This window comes from Halichoeres trimaculatus, unplaced genomic scaffold (assembly GCF_033239565.1).
Source record: "Halichoeres trimaculatus isolate MK-OKI-2021-1 unplaced genomic scaffold, fHalTri1.1 fHalTri1_scaffold_5, whole genome shotgun sequence".
Classification (NCBI taxonomy): Eukaryota; Metazoa; Chordata; class Actinopteri; order Labriformes; family Labridae; genus Halichoeres; species Halichoeres trimaculatus.
In genome coordinates, this window is record NW_027437183.1 from 25,350,260 (window position 1) to 25,369,974 (window position 19,715).

The 19,715-nt window shown below is 40.4% G+C and overlaps 2 protein-coding genes across 2 annotated transcripts in view; one reads left to right on the top strand and one right to left on the bottom strand.

The window, feature by feature from the left end:
• vcana (versican a) overlaps positions 1–4,398 on the top strand; it is a 47,963-nt gene extending 43,565 nt beyond the window's left edge. Inside the window, exons 8-12 of the mRNA XM_074669730.1 lie at positions 147–305; positions 477–559; positions 2,994–3,138; positions 3,268–3,450; positions 3,542–4,398. Of these exons, the coding sequence (XP_074525831.1) occupies positions 147–305; positions 477–559; positions 2,994–3,138; positions 3,268–3,450; positions 3,542–3,693 (722 nt within the window). The 3' untranslated portion in view covers positions 3,694–4,398. The remainder of the gene's footprint in view (positions 1–146; positions 306–476; positions 560–2,993; positions 3,139–3,267; positions 3,451–3,541) is intronic.
• Positions 4,399–7,616: 3,218 nt separating this feature from the next.
• On the bottom strand, positions 7,617–17,230 carry LOC141790516 (hyaluronan and proteoglycan link protein 1-like). The gene is made up of 4 exons (XM_074670415.1): positions 16,927–17,230; positions 10,562–10,906; positions 9,374–9,676; positions 7,617–9,225 (listed from the first exon to the last, which is right to left on the bottom strand). Exons 1-4 carry the CDS (start codon positions 17,015–17,017, stop codon positions 8,936–8,938), a joined length of 1,029 nt encoding a protein of 342 aa, XP_074526516.1. The 5' UTR covers positions 17,018–17,230; the 3' UTR covers positions 7,617–8,935.
• Positions 17,231–19,715: the final 2,485 nt, after the last annotated feature.

A 19,715-nucleotide genomic window follows, 5' to 3' on the forward strand; every position in this document is an offset into this window, starting at 1 on the left:
AACAGGCCTGAATGGGTGATACAGTCAGATTGTAAATTAAAGTTTATTGTGCGATTAGGATGTCATTAATGAAATAAATACATCATAATTTATTTATTTTTTTAGTTTCCAATCATTTGATTTGTCTTGTGTTTCTGTTCCATCAGATACAGAGACATGCGACTATGGCTGGCACAAGTTTCAGGGCCACTGCTACAAGCATTTCCCTCATCGAAAGAACTGGGACTCAGCAGAGAGAGAGTGCCGCATCCATGGGGCTCATCTCACCAGCATTCTCTCCCATGAGGAGCAACAGTTTGTTAACCGTAAGTTAGACTTGTAGAAAGTCAATCTTAAGAGTGGGAGTGTGTTGTAAGTAGTATTGATTTCCAGAAATGAGTCTCTCTGTTTTCATCTTGCACTTTCTTTAGCAGAACTTAAAAAGGACACATGACAATAGAGAAACTTGATTTGTTATGTTTCACTCTGCTTGGTAGGTCTTGGACAGGATTACCAGTGGATCGGCCTGAATGACAAGATGTACGATAGTGATTTCCGCTGGACTGATGGCAAGCCCATGGTAAGATAGGTTGCTTTGTCCTACATTTTTATCTTGACAAATATGGCAAAGATATAAAAATATTCATAAAGAGATGCAGTTTACAAACAAGGTCATTCAGGGAGAGTGATTCTTTTCCTGCCTGTAGTGACTTTCACATGACGTACTAACCCTACCTCATATCCCTACACCCTAGTGAATGACTGCTCTGGTCATAAATTTGATAGGGAACATACTTTTCAGTCATTAGCAGATTAAGACAAAAAACATCAACAGGCTCGGTACAATACACGTATTGTATCATTCTGTTAAATTCAGTTTGAAAAACAGCGCAGAAGTCAACCTTTGTGTGATATAGTGATTGTCTGCTTGAGAGCTTCCTCACTTGACAAAAGTGGCAAATTCTGACCATGTGCTATACAACTGTGTGTTGTGAAGTCTGATATCCTCACATCATAGATAACACACCAGGAGCAGAGATAAGGGTAAGTTATAAAGACTGCCAGAGGGTTGGAGACCCCTGCTTCTCTAGGAGCTTGAGCGTGGATGATTGTTTGAGTGACACTTTGTTGAGGGGACAGGCGTAGACAGGTATGATCCTCTGACCACCCCCACAAGTACCACAGAGTCCAGCCAGCAGGGCCACCCGGGGGGGGGGGGGGGGGGGGGGGGGGCAGGGCCACCAGGCAGGCTGACACACAGATGGACAACACCTGTGCTTTGAAAAAATGTTGATAGAAGAAGCTGAGCAGGCCTGAGTGGGTGGTCACCTCCAGTGAATTAAGATGTAGCAATAATTTTTTAATTACTTAATGAAACTATTTTTAACAACTATGAAACATTTACCTTTTGAATTTTTCTAAGAAAAACTGTTAAAACTAATCACATCAGGGCACTGAAACACAGAAGTTGTGTTTTGGATTTTGTGTTGGCGATCAAAGTTGGTTTGATTATTTTGAGGAGGATGCAGACCTGCTGTGTAGTTGAAAGGTCACTCATTTGTTAACTTGGAGTCAGCAGGAAGTAGTTGTGTATTTGTTAACCATAATGACAGAGTAGCAGGGCCTTGGGGCATGATTGGTTGAGTGAAGGGGGGGGGTCACAGCTTTGAAGCGCCTGTTTGAACCAAGAGTGCGCTGAAAGACTGCAGGTAGCATCAGTTCCTGGTCAAAAGCCCCACAGCAGGACAGCTGTGTGTATACAATGTGTAAATCTGCATTTTTGTGTAAACAGATTTTTGTGCTTGAACAACTTCATGTTTTTGCTAGGGATAAAGACCAATAGTATTAAACTTCTGACATAAAGTCTTCTGGTCTAGAATTTGTAATACTTACAAGCGTTTTACCAATTATGAGTGAAGAAATCAAAAGTAAGTGTGTCATCCATAATGATCAATGGCAGGGTGATTTAACACCTTGCTAAAATGAACTTGGTGGCTACAGTATTGCTTGTGCTCCCTTTTAATTCATCACGTTAATCAGAGTAAAGTGATTCAGGGTCTTAGATCACCTCTTCAGAAGGCTGTATGTTGTGGTAACAATACCTGTGTTGACTCAGTAAGTCTTACATTCATAACCAGTGTGAGATCAGGCACAAAACAATTACTTGCGATGTTAGTAAGCTACTACTGTACTAGTATTTCGTTTCCCAAAAAACAACTTTTCTGAAGGTGAGAAAGCACAATGAAAACATACCCCTTTTCGACAGAGTTGGTGCAAGTGCTGGCTCCAGGCCAGAGCCTGACTTATCACTGGTTCTTTGTGTTTTCACCGACAAAGCACCAGTTCCAGATGCCAAAAACTGCTGGGCAAGAGTCTAGCCCCAAATACATCAGGGGCCAGGGGCAGGGTTATACTGTGACTAATGATTGGGGGTAAAAAAAAAACAGCCATTAAAAAAACAACAACTGCTAAGCAAGTTGTATGTTATTGTCTTGGAGTTTTTCGTTCAAAACTTAAGTTGTCGGCAAAATTGAGGCAGCAGTGCATGCATTCATTGAGCTCCTTCGTTATTGCTTTGTGGACTTCTGTATGGTATGTTTCAAACTCCAACTTGGTTCCTTGCCAACAGAAAACAAAAGTGGTTCTTAGGAAGAACAAGGTTAGAACCAACTAAGCGCTAGCACTAGCACTGAAAGAGCACCTGGTTGTTTTGATGGAGAAAGGGGTATCAGACAACATTGTGTTTAACACGGCTAAAAACAGGACCACAGAGTTTGTGAGGAAGCAATGTTAGTTTTGCCAAGTGTGAAAACATGAGCAGAGCTGGCACCATCTGCCTTGGTCCTCCTTATAGTTTAACGTGTTTTAAGTGCTCATTTCACATTGTTGTAATATCGCATTTTGTGTTTTGTTTTTTTAAAATATATTTTTAAAGATGCACATTTATTTTAAAGACAAATATCTTCGTAAGATTGCAAAATCCATCATGATGTCTTCCTCTGCTCTCATTTCAGCAATATGAAAACTGGAGGCCCAGCCAGCCTGACAGCTTCTTCTCCTCTGGCGAGGACTGTGTAGTGATGATTTGGCATGAAGATGGTCAATGGAATGACGTTCCTTGCAACTACCATCTCACCTACACCTGCAAGAAGGGCACAAGTAAAAAAAAACAGCTTGTTTCTTACAAAATTTCATGCATGTATTTCAGGGAAAAACTACACATGTGAAAGAATTTTCTGTTACCAGAGAAATTCTCACTCTTGTGTTATTATCACTTCTTTTTTCCAGTTGCCTGTAGCCAGCCCCCTCTGGTGGAGAATGCACGCACATTTGGAAAGATGCGTGAGAGATATGAGATCAACTCACTGGTGAGATACCAGTGCCGGACAGGCTTCATTCAAAGGCATGTCCCAACTATCCGTTGTCGCGGGAATGGACAATGGGACGTTCCTAAAATAAGCTGCTTGAACCGTAAGTACACAAACACTTTGATCATCCCCATCCTCTGCCTTAAACAGCAACATTGCTGTTATAAATCTAATGGCTGATTTTTCTTTAACAGCATCAAATTATCAGAGGACCTTTTTGAGACGACATCAACACAACAGTCTCTACAGCATCAACAACTTCAAGAGATGGCCGAATGAGGCCTTCCGCTTACAGCTTTACAGGTCAAGGAGAGACAGGACTGGACATAAGTGGAAAAGAAAGTGATTGCCGAACAAGGCAAAACTTCTCTGCGTCGCGGACACATAGTTAATGTGTGTTTGGAGAGATGAAAAGGATTCACAGGAAGGCACAAGAGGAAACTTGTGAAAGAAATCAAGAGGATAACCTGCATTTTTCTTGCATTTTGGACAACGATGGAGCCTTATGAAGTGCCTTTGAGTAGAGATTTATAAATAAATGACTTTTATTACCAAAGGGCGCTGTTTTTTTTATAACAATGCCAAGGAAGATCAGATACTTTCAGCTGGCTACTGGAAAATGAAAGAAATACACAAATTGCTCTTTTTAACTGCAGAAAGGCTTCTTTTCTGTCCTTAGCTTGATGGATAATTCACTCATGACTGTTGTCTCATGCCCTTCTGCACTGAATGTGCTATTTTCAAATCACCGTAAGTGTCCCTTATTCTAGAGAGAAAAAAAAATTAAATTAAAGCGCTTATGTTGATGTTGTCCTGTTTCTTTCAGTTGGACTTTGATATCATACAAGTGATGAAGTCCTCAAATATCTTACTGATAACTCTGTCAAGATATTCAAAATTAGCTTACTGGAGCACAGGCCGGGCATCATTGGTAAAAATGGATAAAAAAAAAAAAAAAAAAAACGTTTACATTTATGCCTTTGAAAATGATCCTTCAAATCTTTCTCTAGTCTTCAAGCCTAATCAGCAAAAATACAAGTCGCCTTCAAGAAACGCCTTCATCTAATTGCCTGTGTTTACTAAAGCAGATTGCTCTTGTGGTGGCAGCTCTCAAAGTATAGATAACTTCATAAGCTCCAGCTGTCACTGGATCTTTGATGTCTTGTTAGGTACAGTTGTTGCTTGTGGATAAACTCACTTTATTTACCTATGGAGAACTGAAAAAAAAAGATATAGTTTTATATACCATAGAGAATTTTGTTATAAGAGAGCTTTCCAAGCATTGACAGGCTTTTATCCGCTGATGGACTCGGATATCTGTCATTTTTAAATGAAAGAAGGGATGCGCTGCATGTCATGTGGTCTGTAGTTTCTGCTTATGTGTTTTTTTTTTTTTTTTTTTAATTGCATAACCTTCAACAACATACTACAGCATGTTTACAATAACTGTAATGCTGTACATAGCAACAAACCAAAGACTTTTGCTTTTAATGTGCTTTCGCTGTAGCCTAAGATGATTTCCTGTCCTCTGTAAACTTTAGGTACCTGTTGTTCCAGTCAATTGGAATCAAGCAATGAGAGAATGTATTTTATGAAACAAAATGACTTGAACGTAAGGAAGAGATGCATATAATTTATTTTCAAGCTGCTCTTGATCTACTCACTTGGTTTATACTTACATGTTAAATATGATGCTGACGACTAGCCCAGCAGTGCTCTACATGTTTTTATTGTGTGTAAAACAAGAGACAGGCCACAGTCACAAACTGTTTAAAAGGGAAGATGAGACAATGATAAGTGGGGTTACACACCTTCAATGCTAACAGTGGACCAAAGAACATTGAGCTGCAATAACAGCCCGTAACTTTAACATTTTTGTTTTTGACATGTGGATGGTTTTGTGTGTCTCCGGCATGTTTTAAATGGAAAAATGTGCTCTGTCTGTCTGTCTGTCTGTCTGTCTGTCTGTGTTTTGCCTCAATGTGCATAAAGTATCTTTTTATATTTATAACAGTTTGTTTTAATTTTACAATGTGAATGTCTGGGATGTTTTTTTAATGAGATCAAACTGTATTTTCCTGCTTTAAACCACCAAAGAAATAAAATAAATATATTGATATTACATAGAAACAGGATTTGCATTTGTTACAGAGAAGTTTTACAAAAAGCATCGAAAACACTAAAAGGTATTTGGTTTTTGAGCATATTATTTATTTATTTTTGTATATTTATTTATTTATTTACTTAATTTTATTTGTATTCATTTAATTATTTATTTATTTATTTTATTTTATTTTATTTTATTTTATTTATTTATTTATTTATTTATTTATTTATTTATTTATTTATTTATTTATTTATTTTTTTTTTTTGGGGGGGGGGGGGGGGGGGGGGGGGGTGTCCAGTAACAAGCATATCCTTATTGCATGCTCTGTAAGTATCCCCTCCCATACGAGAAGTGATTTTGTACCCAGGAGGTAGTGCAGTAGTTTGTCCAGCAGGTTGTGCTATCAGACTATAAACTATGAGCCAGACTTCTCTGCCTGCTTAAGCAGGGTACGGGGTTTAGGGGTTTAGGGGTTTAGGGGTTTATTTTCCTCTGCACATAATGCACAGACTTACATGCTTTACTGTTATTCATCATATAAACATCTACATTTTTTGAAGTGACTCACTGTGTGGTACATAAATCAGACCTCTAAAACTCATATCAGACCAGCTTTACCAGTGTTGGCAGACAAACGTTTTATTCAGGAGGAGCAGATAGGGAATGGTAATGTGAATCACAGTAAGCACTGAGCCCACGATCCAGGAGGAGGGGAAAGTGATGCATATGCTGAAACGGCTGATGCTGCATTAGTATACCGCTCTACCGTTTGTTTGGTTTATTGCAGAGCTGCAGGTGGCTTCTTTTGAATGTCAAATACTTTTTAGCCTGCATGGCTGTACCAATAAAAGAAACACACAGACTCCTCTAGTGCATTAAATCTCTACAATTCCCAGCAGGCCTCTGTATGTTGGTGACTTGAAGTTTGCATTGACTTGGTCTAATATCACAAAGCACCATTATCAGGGTAATAACAACAAGTTTGTCTATGCAATCTTTATGGAGGCAAGGGTTGATGTGGTTTTCACTTTGACTGCCCACTCTGTCATTACAAAAGACTTGGCTTGTGATGAGAGGCAGCCTCTGGATGCCCCTGTGAGAGTAAAACCTAAGTTTTTGTCTCATGAAATTCAGATGTCTCCTTGGTAATCAGCAGAAAAACCTAGACCACTCCACCGGTGGATTTAACAAGCTTTCTATGGTTTGTTTTGGAAATGAAAGGCACCCTGTCTCTTCCTGATAGCTTCTTGGGCTTGACAGGCACCTCAGACTCCATGTAGTCTGCACAATGTGTCTATCATTCAGCCTTTACCCTGCTATTTCCTTGTCAAGTAACTCAATCTGGATCCTTGTGAGTGGCAGGTTTATGGGATGTAGCGTCATTAGACTTGCGAGAAGTCAGCTCAGCTTTTCAGTGGTTAAGAAGGAGCAGCCAACTGAAGTGAATGTTTATCATCACATATGCAAAATTGATAATTCCTACAGCAGTGGTCATCCACTCAAGCAACTGCATGTTTACTTTTGCTTCAGTTTCACTAAACCCAGAAACAAACCACAGATTTGGTAAAATATATACGTTTTTCAGCTTACCTCAAGTTTATAATTGTATAGTGTTCTACCCAGATTTTCCCTACAGTTATATTTCATGGTCTATGTTGAACAAAGTACAAAATGTCCTGTGCAGCCTCTCCTTTTCTCTTTTAGGTCGAAAGGGTTCCTGTTCACAGACACCCTGCATCAAAGGACGTTTCACTATCACAGACATTTACATTCATCTACCACTGCACTGCTACATCACCCTACATCTGACCCAATTCCCATGCATTCCTACAAGCACCCTTAAAGACTGGGGCACTGTTCCCTTTTGTCCAACTGGGTAGTGGGCTGGCAGCCTGGTATTAGGCTGAAAAAAAGGCTGTGAATAAATAAACTGGGTGGGAGTCCAATCTTAAATCCCCTCAGCAGAATGCCAGACACATGCCCACCCCCCCCCCCCCCACCCCCCCCCCCCCCCCGCCCCCCCCCCCCCCCCCCCCCCCGCCACGGCAGCTTAAACAATACAATTTAAATACCGCTGTAAACCTCTTCACATGTTTTTTTTCATCATAGATAAAACATAGTGAGGATGAAACATGCAAAATTTATTCAAAAGATGTATTTTTTATTTCAAACTGCTTGTTGAAAAAGGTACACGGCAACAGGATACAAAAATACCTTCACCTTTTTTCATGCACAAGTGTGTACAAATGCACAAATATAACAGACGTTTTTTTTTTTAAGTTTTGCTTTTACAAACAATGCATCATCATGTTACCACATGTTGCCTGCAGTAAATATCGTTGTCAGTGCCAAGGGTTAGGAAAAGTAAAAATAAGGGACTATGTCTTTTCTGCTCTGTTGTTATGTTTTCCAACATACACCTAAGTGGCTGTGGTCTTCCTGTTTTGGCATGTTTGACAACAGTCATTCTGATCCCTTCACTACACCTCGACTGTTGGTTAATCTTTATGTGGAAGTGGAAGTGATTATAAGCATTCCTCTGGTCTTTTAAAAAAATGAAAGTGTATCACCTCCAGGGATTGGTGCTCGTTCTGCGCTGACCTCTTGAGTAGCTGTTGTTTTTAATATGTGCCTGTTATAAGTTTTTCCAAAAAAACACTTAATTAGCAGAACCTGTTGTCTGAAAAATAAAGAAAAAATATTAACATGTAGAAAATAAAGACACTATCTATTTGTCAAAAATAAAAAAGAAGGTTAAAACTAACACTAAAGAATTTCATAATGATGTTGGGAGTTCGACTAATGGTGCAGAATAAAGTCACAGCCCAGTGAGCCATTTACATTCATTTTCTTATTAAATGTTAGATTTGATCACAGCTACCCAGGTTGAACAAACTCTCTGCATCCTACTTTCTTCTTCAAGAGGTGAAAAATTATTTCACCGGTGCCTGAGAAAGCAATTGAGTAGAAAACCAATGGCAGTTTCAAACCCAAAGCTTGACAGTGGGAGTTAAGCTTTGTTCATGACTTGAATCATCCCAAGGTCTTGATTCCCAAGCAACAAATTTTATCTGCACATGAGCGAAAAATACTCCCAACCCTGAACTTCACATGTCTAATTATTCTGTGGACAAACCAAACTTACATGGTGTTCAACAACCATCAAGTTCTTGTCTCTGTCATGTCACTCACACATTGGCACTGATGCCTTTTCCTCAACAGTCTTTCTTTAAAATTAATGGATGCACAGTTAGTGAAAAACAAAACTTAATAGCTACAAAATACTTTGTCATTCATTGCGTATGGGTGTAAGATGTACAGTATTGGCTTTTTAGGAGTTACAATGGTTATCACAGTTTCAGGAAAGTATGGAGTTCATGCTAGTTACGATCCAAAGCTTGTAAGCTTTATAGCTGATGTTACTGGATGTGTTTGCTGGAGCTCTTTGGTGGTTATGGTTTCCCTACCTCTAACTACCCCCTCACTGCTCGTCTTTGTAGCAGTAGACACCAAAAGACTTGACGTCTTTGTCAGGGAATCCGTGGAAGCGCACTGCAGCTTCTGTTGGGCTGCAATTCTTGCGAGGCCTGTTGATTGGGTAACGAACACTTCCATCGGCCACCCATCCAGCGTCGCAGCGGTCATAGCCCTCTAACTTCCAGGCGGCATACATGTGGCCCACCTTGGCGATCTCTGCACCATCATCTACGCAAGCTTGAACAGCCTCATCAAAGGTCAGCCTGTCAGGTTGAACCAGCCAATAGAAACGTCCTACCAATAAAAAAAAATGAAACAGACTGTCAACTGATGTTTCTGGTGATGGAAATTCAAGATGCATTTGGTATATTCATTTTTTTTTCACAAAATCAATCCATCTTTCTTTTTTTTTTACTTAACATCATTCACATGTTATACTCACCTTGAAGTGCAGAAGCAAAGCAGAACACATCAAAGCGGCCCAGTAATTTGTCACGGATGCCATAGTTTCTAACTCCAGGCACACTGTTGGCTCCGCCACAAGGACCTCTGGGCTTGATGATGGGATACTGCACTGTGCCATCAGCCAGCCAGCCAGCATTGCACCAGTCTAGACCGTTCCTCCAGGCTTCGTGAAGCTGTTCGTGGGTGGCAATAGTAGCATTTTGATCTTCACAGGCCTGGACAGCCTCAGCGTAGTTCAGGCTGTAACGGCCACCATTGGGGGAGTATGGGAACACAACACCTGTGTCAGGCAGAAAAGATGGCATGGATATGACGGTATGTTGACCTTCTTATCAGTAAATGGTCAGTACAATGTTAGTTAAATAGGCCTAATAGTCTTGGTAATGTGTGTGATCCATTCTTAAAACTGAACATGAACGTCAGTGTGATGTTATTCAGGGCCAGTATGTCCGTGATGGCTAAGTATTTATCAGACAAGCTCTGCTGGTTAAAATACTCCTAGATTTAATACATCGTTAACTGTTTTTTAGAATTACAAAGGAGTTTTGGAAGCTCTATCAGTGGCAGAGGAGGATTTTGTCTACACTGCTTTCCTCTAAAACTGCATTGGAGTGTCCAGGTGAGCCGTCACATGTGAAAAAGAACCAGTCAAAGTGGATGGGCACTGCCCCTGGGCTGAAAAAGAGCTACTCAAATGTCACCGATTCATTGTGTTATCGTGCAAGGTTTAAGACATTTGTGTTTGTTAATCTCTCATAGAAGTAGACAGGTTAAACATTATTATTCTGATATGTAAGTCTGGGGTTTCAGGATATAGGCCAGAAAAGAAGAAAGAAGTGTTTCTGCTCTTTTTTTTTTTTAGCCTTGATCAAAGTTCAAATATAGTCATGACTGAGTCATCACAGTGGTTTAGATAAATCAGCACAAGCTGTCTGCTTTCCCTTTTCTTTTAATCCGCTAAAAAGGAAATGTGAATGCTTTCAATAACTAGAGACAAGAAAAGTGCCATGGGAGATGATCAACTGTGCATGTTTTCAATCCCGAGAAAGGAAATATTAAATTCCTGGTGTGAAGGCTCCAATGCGATCCACACTCACATTGTAGCTTTCACTTTTTGGCCCATCCCTAAGCTACGCCTGTAACACATGTAAAGAAAAGGATTTACCATCATTGAAAATAGCTCCAACTTCTAAGTCTACGTCTTGCACGATGTCTTCCTCCCCATTGATGATCTCACAGCGGTATTTTCCTGTGTCCTCCTTGGAAACTTCAGTGATTATCAGAGAGGCATCTTCAGGGTCTTGCTCCTGCAGAAAAACTCGGTCTGAGAAGCTCCCATAGGTCATCTTGTGGAAGCCCATCGACTTCAACACGTCTTCATTCTGGGACTCGTCATCTGCCACCTTTGTCCATTTGACTTTGAAACCAGTGTTACCGAAGGGTGAATCCTGCTTGATCGAGAACCGACAGGGCAGGGTGACATTGGCGCCAATGTCAGCTATGACCTTAACTGGAAAAAAGGGAAACAAGATACAACTTAACAGGGGCTTGGTGGTGAATTGTTTATAAGTGTTTCAAAGTTGCACATACTAGTATGGTACTGAAAGTACTGATCCCATAGAAAGCAAAGTGAGGCAGTTTAAGATAAAACCAAAAATGGAAGAGTACCCACTTTCTGCTTTTTGTTCCCACGGTTTGGCCTTACATATTTGTATGTTTGCTTCACAGTTTGTTCTGGCATGCGTGTAATGCATGTACTTCACATATGCAATTCTGGTGAAAGCATTTGGTCACAGATGCTATCAAAGAGTCTGGGTGTATCCTGTTTGGTTTATTAGATACAGCTTTGGACAACAGCCAGCCTTAAGCCCCCAGAGCCAGTCTGCCTTTTCAGTCTCCTTCCTGCTCCTCTCACCGCTGGCACTTCATACCATCAATTCAACAGCATTTAACCTCAAAATAAAGTACTTATCTCTCATCTGCTCCATCTGATTTTTATTAGGTATGTCATGCACCAAGTGGATAACAGGAAAGTAATCATAAAGCAGTGTTAATGACAAACAGGGTTCAGCTGTTGTCATTATTTTTTTTCTTTTGTGTATTTGCTCTGTGCACTTTCATTCTATCCTTTCTGTCTAAGCTGGACCACCCTTTAAATCAAAACAGCAGGTCATTTGTGTCTCGCCGTGGGTTCCCACAATCTCCTTGACCCTTATGTTTAGACCTCACAGGGCTTGCTTAGTTAAGAAGACCCTGGCCAGCGAGGGGTGGCCTGTGCCAAGCAATAATAAGCACCAGATGGACGGATGGACGTGATCTCTGACACCCATCCCCCCACAGGTAGGGCTTGGAAAAACCAACCTTGGAAGTCGACTCAGATTATGCTGTGCACAGGAGTTGTAAGATAATATAGTTATTACACCAATGAGCATAGATTAGTCAGCAGACAGAAATGACAGTGTTATGCAACCAAGCAGTTTTTGGCTTGATTTTGATTTAGTCTCTTGAGTTTCTGTTGGCATTTCCATGGTCAGTAAGAACCCCTGAGCTGCTCATTTTCAGATTTATTCATACCCTCTTGCTCAATGTGAATAATCTGTCCAAACCAGTCAGTCTATAAATAAAAATAGTGTGTTCATTTTTGCAGTCCTACACAATGACAGCATAGAAGTACAGTAAAAATTTTTTTTAAAAAAGCAGCCACTGGTCTGCTGGATTTCACTTTAATCAACCCATAACCTGCCCCTGAACCCAGAAGTACCCCCCAACTTTTATCAAACTGTCAGTGTTAACACTGTCCCAGTCCTCCAGTCTAAACCCACAGCAGAAGCCTGCCTGGGCTCTGTTCAGCATTGCACAGATCATTAATATTGAGCTTTCCTTCAGAGGGATTTAATTAGCAGAAGCACTGCTGACAGACCTAATCTACCCTTCAGTCTAACATCATGCCAGTTTTTTCTTCCATCTTTTTTTTAGACTGCAGTACTTCTGCAGTCCAATGTGGCAAAGACTACCTCTATTACCCAATCGTGCCACCCAGTAGCTTCACTTGCCTGTTGGCTGGTCAATAAGTTGCCAGGTATTTTATGTGCTGAGAAACACCCTATTACCACTGCTAGTTATGTCCTCGAAAGCAGCCGCAATTCCTCAATGCCAGTTCTGTCACAGAAGAATGACTCACAGCTCCCTGTGCCTCATAAACTCTCAGCATGGGTAGCAGTTGGATAAAGTGTGATTGAACCTGAGGGGTCCAGAATGATTAAACTGCTCATCAAATGTCCTGGCAAAGGAGAGGGCGACAGTGACGTCAATGTTAGCTCACTGGATGGCATACCACCCAACACTGACGCCCAGCATCTTTCCTTGAAACCAGAATAAAAGTGCATTGTGCGGTCTTATGGAAACAATTTTTATGTAAGATGTAAGGAAGCAACTGATGAGTCATTACAGCATAACGCCTTCAAACTATCTTTAGATGAACTACTGTATTCAACAGGGATTTCCAAAGTAAATAATTTTCTTGTCATTTGAACAGAAATCTAATAATCTAATAATAAGTCTAAAAATAAGAAATTGTCAAAACCGAATACAACTCATTAAAAGTGGGATCACTGAGTCTTGGGGTAAGCCATGCTGATTTGGCCTGTTGCGTGTTGCTAATGTTAGCTAAGCTGATATGACCAGCTTCCCATACTTCTTGTAACAACCACATGACTATGGTGGGTATTATTCAGTTGAGTGTTTAACCATGTACAGCCTAATTACAACTTTAGTTCCATGTTCTTGCTTAAATTACTGCCAAACTGCACGCTGTCATCTGTTGTCTGTGCTTTTCTACATCTGGGTAGTAGAGCATTTTGGCATTATGCCAGTAACCATCAAAGGTCCATTTATGCTCATTGCTCAATGAGGATCTGGATCTGGACAGAGCCTTCTGTCCATGCTCTGCATAAGGCTTTCAGATACGAGCCAAACAGAACAGTACCACCAAAAACCATGGGAAGTGTTGCTTTTACTACTCAATACGTGGGTCTAGTGAGACACTTACAAGAAATAACAATGGAAAAGCTTTTTGAAGAAAAACTTTGCGAGTCACAGCCTCACTGACCACCATCTCTGTTTTAGTCTTCTAAGCTAGAGGAACATTAACAATACCTCCTCCACAGCCGCCATGTTTGTTTTTGAGTTTGCTGTTGTCATAAACTTTTGACTCTTGGCTGCCCCCTAGTGGATCTATTGGTTAAAAGTAAGGTTGTTCAGTGTCACTTTTTTCAGTCCAATAACAGTATGAGTGTTCCTTCTTAAGTACTCACCAATACCAAGTATCAATACCACTGGTACTTTTGATACATTTTAGTGAACAGTGCCAGATCATTTTGAAAAAAGACAGCACAGTCACTCCGCAATTAAATCATTTGCGGAATTAAACTAACAACTGTCAGAGTTTTAGTAATTTTTAAAATAAACTGAAGAGCAAAATAAAACTGTTTAACCGTTAACGCTCCTCTGACTCATTCATGTTATCTGAATGGGACCTGACACACATTTGCTGTGGTGTTAAACCACAGCAATATAGTGCCACCTACTGGCGAGGAAGACTAACAGGATGTAAGATTTTTTTGTCTTAAGTATCAGCTGCTGGTATCGCAGTCATTGCAAGTACCAAAACCTTAAGATAATTAGCCCAATACCTAATGCCAATACAAGTAATTGCCCGTCACTAATTAACAACAATGCCAATGTAAGGATGCATGGAAATATGTGAGCAGTGACAGTAACATCATTTTAAAACAAACATATACATTTTTTGAATATGAAGGGAGTATAAATGGGCCCAAAGTGGAACTACAGCCCCAGCTAGTGGCAATAGCTGCGCTACAACTTCAACACAACATATAACTGGCATTTCTTGCCCACAATACTAAGAATATTAATAATTATTTAAGCTGACTAACATATCTAGTGCTGATTTGCAAAAGTGATGTTTAACTGCTTAATAGGCTTTATGTCACAAGTGTGTTCTAACTTACACTACGTAAACCCCAACACAAAAACCTCTGCAGACCTATGTTGTACTCTGGAAGACATTAAAGGTAATCATAGCTGTGAGACGGTAGTCGCAGACAGAGGAACAGGCATGTTGAAAGTAATTCCACACTCTCTTCCTGCTGCTGCAGACATATGTCCCACAGGAGAATGTGGCCCCAACCGTGTGGGGCTCTCTACACTCATAAAGTAACAGCCTGTTGTGTGTACTTAGCCTTTGAGGAAGAGAAGGAAGCCTTTCTTTTCTTTGTCACACCTCACACCACATCCTATTTATGTAAGACTCCCTGAGGTCAAAGGTGGTCCTAAATTGATGCGTTTTGCATAAAAATGGCTCATCAGATCAATCTGAATGGTTTCTATCTGAATTTTTTACTGCAGCAAATACGTAAATGAACACATGTGCATGACAATAAAAAACTCTGCATCTCAAGCCAAGACCTACTGCAATTTTATGACCAAGCACAATCCTCTTTCACTCTCCTAAGAGTTGTGCTGGGGAGTGATTGGAACCATCTGCTCCTTTGCAACACTGAATTGTAAATTAACAACAATACAGTGGTCCAAGTCTGCTCAGTGACCTACATTTTCTAAAACTACACGAGTCTAATTATGCTCTTAAATCCCTAGGTGTAATTTGCGCTTTAGGTTATTGAAAAAGCAAAATGCTGGTGAACTGACTCACATCCCTCTTCCATAAAATTATACAAGTAAGCAAAGCACTCACTGCATGCTTTTAGCCAGCTTGTGCACATTATGCCACACCCTTTTACAGAGCAGCCTGAGATGATGCTTTTCCATATCCCATAGCTGTATTTTCTTCTTCTGCTGCTGGCCTGCTTGTGTCAGTCTGGAGGAGGAATTAACAAGCACAGCTGGGACAAAGGCAGCCAGCCAGCCCTCCATGCTGATCCCTCTGATCTCTTTTATTTTACATTTCTGTCATACAATACAAGCACAAACAGCAAAGGATGTGTGTATCTTTCAGATGGGTATATTTAATAGAGAATTCCTGGCAAAAAAAAAAATCAGTGATTGTGAATCCACATATATGAAATCGTAACACAGCATCTTTTGGCCTAAATACTTTTAAACTCAGCCCCCAACCTCATTTTCAGTCAAGCTCTCTTTCCCACCCAGCCCTTAGCAACCAGGGCAAGCTTCAGTAACCAACAACCACAGTGGGCATTAGACTGAACAGACTATTACCTCACAGGGAAAAATAGAGTCATTTGGCCAGTGTACAGCATGGGGCTCTATATGTTTGGCTGCGGGTCGTTAATCTTAACTTTGCTCCTGTCAGGCTGCCTGTTACCATGGCAGATGTCCAAAATCTCTCAGTGCCAGGGTGAGTCAGTAGGTATAAGGACAGCCCACGCCCAAAGAACAGACAGAGAATACACTCCACATATGGCTATTAAAAGATATACTGTATGGAACAATGATTAGGCTGAGCCAAAGCTTTTACGTAACGCAGACAGTGAGGTCATATATAAACATACGTATAGAGTATACACAAAAACACGTGTGGCTTCACCGGCCAATAGGATGAAACTTTGTGTTTTGATTAAAAAAAAGACTTCCCCCACTCACAGTGAATGTTTCTCCCCTAACTCTGAGCTACTTTCTCTCCTCTCAGACGCAATAGGGCTGAGAAATCCCTAATTTGACATCTAATGAGTCCGCCTTCAAGGCTGCTGAAAGCACATCAAATATCACTCGTACAGCATGAGAGCTTCCTCTGCAGCTGGATGATTTTTTTTGCCTTTCACCACAGCAGAAAAAACGTGCTATTTCAGTGTTTCATGCTGATGCAGGTGTGATTTCGAATTTTACAGGCTCGTGATGGAGTACAGGTGCCTTTAGATAGGGAATCTTTTTATGTTTCAATTTTCTGCTTCAGAAAGAAGACGACAGAGAGCTGATTAAAAAAAAAAAACTCAGAACAAAAATACAAAGGCCAAAGTCTTAACCGTGTGAAGTTCTTGACCATTATTGTACCCATGTTAGACTTAATTTTTACAAAGTTGAAAACTCTGCTGTCCCAGTGTTATATATTGAGTTTATTTTTAAGGGTAAAACCAGAAGCACCAGTGGTGTGCCATCATTCAGTACAGTTGGCTGTGTGAGCCCCAGTGAATGACAGGATGATTTAGAGTTTTCAACAGCCAGTCAATGCTGTGCTGGTCTGTATGCAGCGGGTCAGTGAGTCAGTGGTGACTCACTGTCTGTGTGTGTGTTTGTCTATGTATGTGTGTGTGCGTGCATGTGTGTGTGTGTTTTACCCCTGAGACAACTATGTTACCCACTTCTACAATTACCCTGTTGTTACAGAGCCCTGAGCAATGGTTACACTTTTAAAACACCTAATTTTAATAAGCTTCTTTTCCCTCATGCACAGTCACATTATATGCATCTACAAAATAAGATAGCATGCACATACCTCTAGACATTCAATCTATTTTTGCATAAATGTAATCTTACCTGATAGTGAGAAGGGAGGGTTCATCGACATGCTGTATGCACTGCCAGCAACAGTCAGCATGAATATTGTGATGCACAGCAGACTTGTCATTTTCTCTTTTTTTCACACACACGGGGCCCTCTTTAAAAAGTGGAAATATAAAACTTGAAGAACTATGTAATCAAAGTTTTAAATAATAATTCAGAAGAGCTAAATTTTAGTTTTGAACAAACTGAATTTTCTATCAAGTTTTATTCATCAAGCTGTCCTTTCTTCTGTCTTTGTGCAGCAACCGCCGGTGGTGCTACTGGAAAGTTTGGGCTCTTCAGTGGTCCAGACAAGTGCCTTTTATTGAAGCTTAGCACGGTTCAGACCACTCCCCCTCCCCTCATCACCATGCATAGCTCTATACTGGCTCCCCTCTGCCACATTATCTTGAAAAACTCCCTCCTCTCTCTTGGGAGAATGTATGATGGAGTTACACTCCAGGCAATTAGCTTGCAGATATTTTTTCTGGAAAAAAAAATCAGACTGAATTAAAACTGCGATGACTAATGTTAAGAGGATGGTAAAAGATGACACAACTTTTGATAAAACTTTAATCAATCAGTTTTACCTTTATTCTTAATGAAGGCTGTGACTGATATATGATCTTAACTTGAATAAATCAAATTGCATGACACTCATCATCTTCTGTTTCATGGCTTAAGGAATTTCTCATTCTCCAACATGTATTTTGGTTTAACAACCTATAACTTGTCTTTTTTATGGTCTCCGCTCCAGTTGTCAGAATAAAAAATAAAAAACAAAAACAAAAAAAAAAAAAATACACTCATCATTAAATCTTTCTATAGTACATAAAACCAAATTCCCAAGTAGTATGAACTCTTTTTGCCATCCACACACACCCACAACTGCACTCACTCTGCAGCCTTGTTGGCTTAAACATGTGTTTGATGTAATGCCATTACATATATATAAGGGTCATAAAAATGATGTATATAGAGAGTCTGCCTTCAGGTTGTACAGCAGCTTGTACTTCTTTGCTTCTTTTATTTATTACTCTGCTCCTTTTCTCCTTTATCCCCCACAGCATTTGTTCTCCTCATACAATTTTGTTCTCATCTTATTCGAACATTCTCAACATCTGTAACCGAGTCAGCATAACCCCACCCTCCCCATCCTTTCCACAGCTTGATTCTTGCAGAGTCACCGTAAACTGGGCGTGCACGTTACTCACTGTCTTTCTTCATTCTGTGACAGAGCTCAGATAGAGGAGTAGATCTGGGGGATTGGGACATGTATGTGCGACCAGTTATGAGCAGAGGGGGCCTGTGTGGTCTCCTCTAAACGTTTTCTCAGCCGTCCCCGTTGTCTTTGAAGGATAGCAAGTCAGGGAGTGCAGAGACAAGCTGCAGATGCTGCCCTGGACCACTCCATCACTGAAGTTATTGCAGCTGGGAAAACCCAAACAGTTTTCTTGCTCTCTGTCTCTCCCTTTCCTTCCCTACCCTGTCTATCAATCCCTCAAACCCTGCAGAGATTACATGGTGGGCCCCTGTTGTATACTCTAAAGTCCCAGCTTGAAACGGGTACATCCCCTCTACCCCTTCCCCTCAAACCCCCCAACCCTCTGGAGATCTGAAAACTATTGCATAAGATGGTACAAAGGCTAAAATTATAAAAATGCATGGCCCCGGTGTGAGGGCACGGAGCCTCCTGACACGGACTGTGAGTTTAAACCGTTCACCTACTGCATCATGGCAGCATCTGTGAGGTACTCTGAGCATTTCAAAGGCAATTGTAGCAATTTAACTGTTAACGCCAAGATTGCTGCATCAAAGCAGACGCTTCCTTCCTTCCCAGCAACCAGTCATTTGTGCAAACAGAAAAATCTGGTAAACATGTGTTTGAAGAAAACTACCTTTGTGGAACAATATTCCCATGCAGACCTGCTTGACAACCAAAGTCAAAAAAGAAAAGGACAGGGTGCAGAAGCTTAAGATGAGCTGTCTAAGATTGGTTAAGACTTAAAAGAAACCAGGCTTTAAACAAAGAGTATCACATGACCACACTGGTCTCAAATCTATCTGTAGGTATCGAATTACAAAAGTCTAAATATTTATTTAGGCAACACGACTGGATCTCAAAGAGCTTGGCAGTTTACATGAGAAGAACGGTGCAACTATGGAGAGAATACAAGGCTCATACTCAATGTGAGATTGCAGCTCAACATAAAACTCCTCCCCAGAGTTCTCTGCTCAGTGTGAATGATGAAATCTTACGTAATTATTGTAATTAACAGCTGCATGAAGGGATACTCCCACAGCACTAACAGCAGTGTGACTGTATCACAAGAGTTCATTTCAGATAGATAGATAGATAGATAGATAGATCGATAGATAGATCGATAGATAGATAGATAGATAGATAGATAGATAGATAGATAGATAGATAGATAGATAGATAGATAGAGGGATGATTAGGGGGAGAGCAGGTCCTTCTCTTCTTTTCGTGTCCTTGCTTGATCAGAATCATGTAAGGACACATCATGCTCAGAAGCCAAGTCATGTTTTGTAAGCATGACATGATACTACTGACTCACATAATGGAGTTCGGTTGTTGTCTGGAGAACTTACGTTTTATGCCTTTGCCAACTAAAAATTACCCTGAATTTGAAACGCAGACCAAAGTTGAAGCACATTTTAACTGACATTGTAAAAGGAAAACAAATTTACTTGCAGTTTTATTTTGTTCTGTTTTGCAAGTACAAAGGGTTGGTTCATGGAGATAAGCAGCTGGTGTCCCT